Raw genomic sequence first — 3,727 nt, forward strand, 5'->3', positions numbered from 1 at the left:
GACTATAAGTTTCTCTGGGATAACTATGGCCCCAAAGGTTGTTTTCCCAAAAGTGTCCTCTAACTGGGTATCAGGTAGTCTCAGCAGCTTGTTTTGCTCTGTTGCCTGCAGTGAGCTGATTTATGCTCTTTTAAGCCGTTATTATAAACTCCAGATCTTCCTCCTTTTTCGAAGTTGAGGACAAAATTGTCTTTCCCCTGCCTTTGTGACACAGAGTGTACGGAAACTGTTTAATTCCACGTGCTGCTTGGGTTGCAGGGAGAGGAGATAGAGTAAGAAGCTGGAGAAGAGCTCTGTGAAGGTTAGCATTTAGGAAGATTACATTAGACTCAGAATATCACCTAGACTGGAAACTGGCCTGGCGTCACCGAGTTCCCACACTGTCACCCTTCAGCACGGCACCCTGCTGAGCTACAGCTCCGGTACCAGCAGGAACGGTTTCTTTTCAGGTACGACTTTGCGGTGACTGGAAATGGCTTGGCAAGTCAAGTGAATAACCCTGAGGTCGAAGTAGATATTACCAAGCCAGATATGGTGATTCGCCGGCAAATCATGGCTCTGCGGGTGATGACCAACAAGCTGAAGAATGCGTACAGTGGGAATGATGTCGACTTCATTGACATAAGTATGTTTGCTGTTGTTTGCCTGTTGCTTTTTCTTTTTCCCTTTTTAATTGGATTTCATGCTAATGCGGGGTAGCTGGTTAAGCTTCAGCTGTGGGTAAGGGTGTTAGTAAAGAGGGTGGAAACCGGCATCTCCGACAGGCTGTGTGAGGAGGCTCGTTCCCATGGAATCACAGAATGGTTTGGGTTGGGAGGGACCTTTAAAAATCATCTAGTCCAACCCCCCTGCAGTGAGCAGGGACGTTTTCAACTGGATCAGTTTGCTCAGAGCCCCATCAAGCCTGACCCTGAATGTCTTCAGGGTTGGGTCACATAGCACCTCATTTGGCAACCTGTGCCAGTGTTTCACCACCCTAATTGTAAGATTTCTTTCTTATATGTCGCCTGAATCTACTCTCTTTGAGTTTAAAACCATTACCCCTTGTCCTGTCACTACGGGCCTTTTTAGAAAGTCTGTCCCCTCTTTCCTGTAGGCCCTTTGTAAGTACTGGAAGGCTGCTATAAGGTCTTCCTGGAGCCTTCTCTTCCCTAGGTTAAACAACCCCAGTGCTCTCATCAGAGGTGCTCCAGCCCTCTGATCATCTTTGTGGCCCTCCTCTGGACCCACTCCAACAGCTTTGTGTCTTTCCTGTGCTGAGGACCCAAGAGCTGGATGCTGCTCCAGGTGGGGTCTCACCAGAGCTGAGTAGAGGGGGAGAATCACCTCCCTTGACCTGCTGGCCACGCTGCTTTTGATGCAGCCCAGGATATGGTTGGGTTTCTTGCCGGCTCATGTCCAGCTTTTCATCCACCAGCAGGGGTGCCTGTGACAAACAGCACATGGAAGTCACATTAACCAGAGGTCCTGCACTTACATCTCCTAAATGTCAAAACGTCCATGCATTTGCCTTTTTTTCCCTGCTGCTGCCTCCTGCCAACAAGGGCAGAGGAGGACAGCAGCTGTGTTTGTCTCCTGCAGGTGAGGAGAGCAGTGGGGAGGAGAGCGGCAGCGGCTGTGAGCTCCAGCAGTGCTCCCCGGAGTTCGAGTTCAACGCCACCGAAGTCACCGGGAGCTCCAACAAAAGCGATAAGAATGTGAACACTTCTGCCGCCACCAGGAGCGGTTTATCACAAGCAGCCTTGCTCCTTAGCTTTTTGTTCTTGGCCATGCAAAGACAATGGAGATAATTGTGCAGCATAGGGGTGGGGGGGAAAAAAGACTTTTATTATCGAAGTTAGAAGGCACCTGCTTTCACTTTTATACCATCTAGGGACTTTACTTTTTAAGTTAATGGACAACAGTGTACAGTTTTTACTATGTTGCCACTGATTTTTAAGGTACTGATTATTTTTTTTTCCCTTGCTATTCTGGGAGTAACAGGAACAGGGACTACCAGTCTGTCTCGTTCACCAAAAGTCCATGTTAGAGGTGGATAACAAAAATGTATATACAAGCCTGTAGTTAGCTCTGCATTTGTGTCTTTATCACTTTTCTTTTTTTTAATTTTATTTTATTTTACCGTATTTCTTACAAAACAAAACAAAAAAAACCCAGGGTCTTCTCTTGGCCTGTAACAAGTATGTGTTTCTGAAAAGAGAAATATCTGTACAGAAGCAGGTTTTATTTATCATGTTACCTTGTGGGGAGAAAATAACTGCCCAACAAGCAGAGAACGTGTTTCATGTAGTTAACTTCCCATTTATCCACATTATGTTAGTTGCCTTATCTGGAGAGAAGTGGAAGTAATTTGTCTTTATTACGTGGTAAAACAGAAGGTGAATGCAGAGCTGGTCAGTGTGCCAGGTGCCCCGTTTGCGTAGGGCGTTAATGCCAGGAGCAGGCTGTACTTTCTTTACAGGAGGTTTGGTTAAATTGGAAGAGACTCCAGAGAACTGCAGTTGTGCAGACGCTAAGAAGAGCTGTTGTTCGTGCCCCGGGATCCTTGCCGTTAGCTGTAACTCCTGTAGATCAGCTCCTTGCCACGCATCCCCCGTGGGAATAAGGCATTAAACTTGTTCGGTTGGAAGCAACTGGTCTTCTCGCAGATCCAAATGCCAACATGTGTCTTGTCTGCAAATTTGTTAGATGAATGATGGATTAATTTTCAATTTTATTCTTTTTTTTGTTTTAAGGCATACTTTGTGGGAGGGCAGGCGGGGAGGTGTTGGGTTTGTTTTTGCAAGAGCTTTGTTTCCTCCCCGATGAGGGACAAAAGGGAAGGAGCAGGCAGCTGGCGACCCACGGCACTGGTGCAGGTAGATGGGAGTAGAAGCTGGCAGGGCTGAAGACACCTCCTTTTCTGTGTTTGGTCTCCTGGGAGCCGGTGCCCGGCGGCTGTAGCTTTTCGGCGCTACCCTACACACCATCCTCTCTCTACCTGTGCTTTTGCAGTTGGAACAGTCTCATGGTCAACGGCAACTCATTAATAAAAGAAATGTATATTTTTAAGAAAATATATGAAATAACTTTTTTAAGAATTCAGGGAAAACAAAGTCTTTGGAAAGACTCAAAATTATTCTGCACGTCTCCTCCTGCTTTAGGTAGCCTTTAGGTCTGGCTGGACACTGGGATCCGGCTGGGAGAGCAATCCAGAGAGATAGGGTTTGCTCTGTTCCACCCTTGTAAGGATAATTTTCTATTTTTATATTGAAGCATTAATTACTTGTTAGCTCAGGGTCAACATTATATTCAACTTTATTTTCACACCAAATTTCTGCAAAGCTATAAAGTCAGAGTAGTCTTGGCTGGTATAAACAATCCTGGAGGCTTAATTTTACTAGAAGTAGCCAGTTATTTATTAAAACATGATGTTAGTAGAGTAGGGATATTCTGGCTAGATTATTTTTCTTTAGAAAATAAATCATGGAAGCATAAAATTGAAAAAGTTATACATTTATGTGTGGGAAAAAATGGATTGTAAATAGCTAAGTTGCCTTGCGAGGAATTGGAAAATGTGCTGATACTTAGAAACTACCTCAGTTCTGAGGAATTTCCTTTCTAGCTTTGAGTGCTATTACATTTACTTGGTAGAAGTGAATCTGGTCTCCAATATGTAGCTGAAAGAGTTATCCCTATAGACCTTGTTAGATTGTTTTTAATTTAGAGAGTTGAACTACATCCAGCT

The 3,727-nt window shown here is 44.7% G+C and overlaps 1 protein-coding gene across 1 annotated transcript; it reads left to right on the forward strand.

Annotated features, from left to right (window-relative positions):
* Window positions 1-452: 452 nt before the first annotated feature.
* On the forward strand, window positions 453-2,386 carry LOC104540992 (glypican-4-like). The gene is made up of 2 exons (XM_010184936.1): window positions 453-625; window positions 1,582-2,386. Exons 1-2 carry the CDS (start codon window positions 532-534, stop codon window positions 1,788-1,790), a joined length of 303 nt encoding a protein of 100 aa, XP_010183238.1. The 5' UTR covers window positions 453-531; the 3' UTR covers window positions 1,791-2,386.
* The last annotated feature ends 1,341 nt before the right edge of the window (window positions 2,387-3,727 follow it).

The sequence above is a fragment of the Mesitornis unicolor genome, unplaced genomic scaffold (assembly GCF_000695765.1).
Source record: "Mesitornis unicolor isolate BGI_N332 unplaced genomic scaffold, ASM69576v1 scaffold8410, whole genome shotgun sequence".
NCBI lineage: Eukaryota > Metazoa > Chordata > Aves > Mesitornithiformes > Mesitornithidae > Mesitornis > Mesitornis unicolor.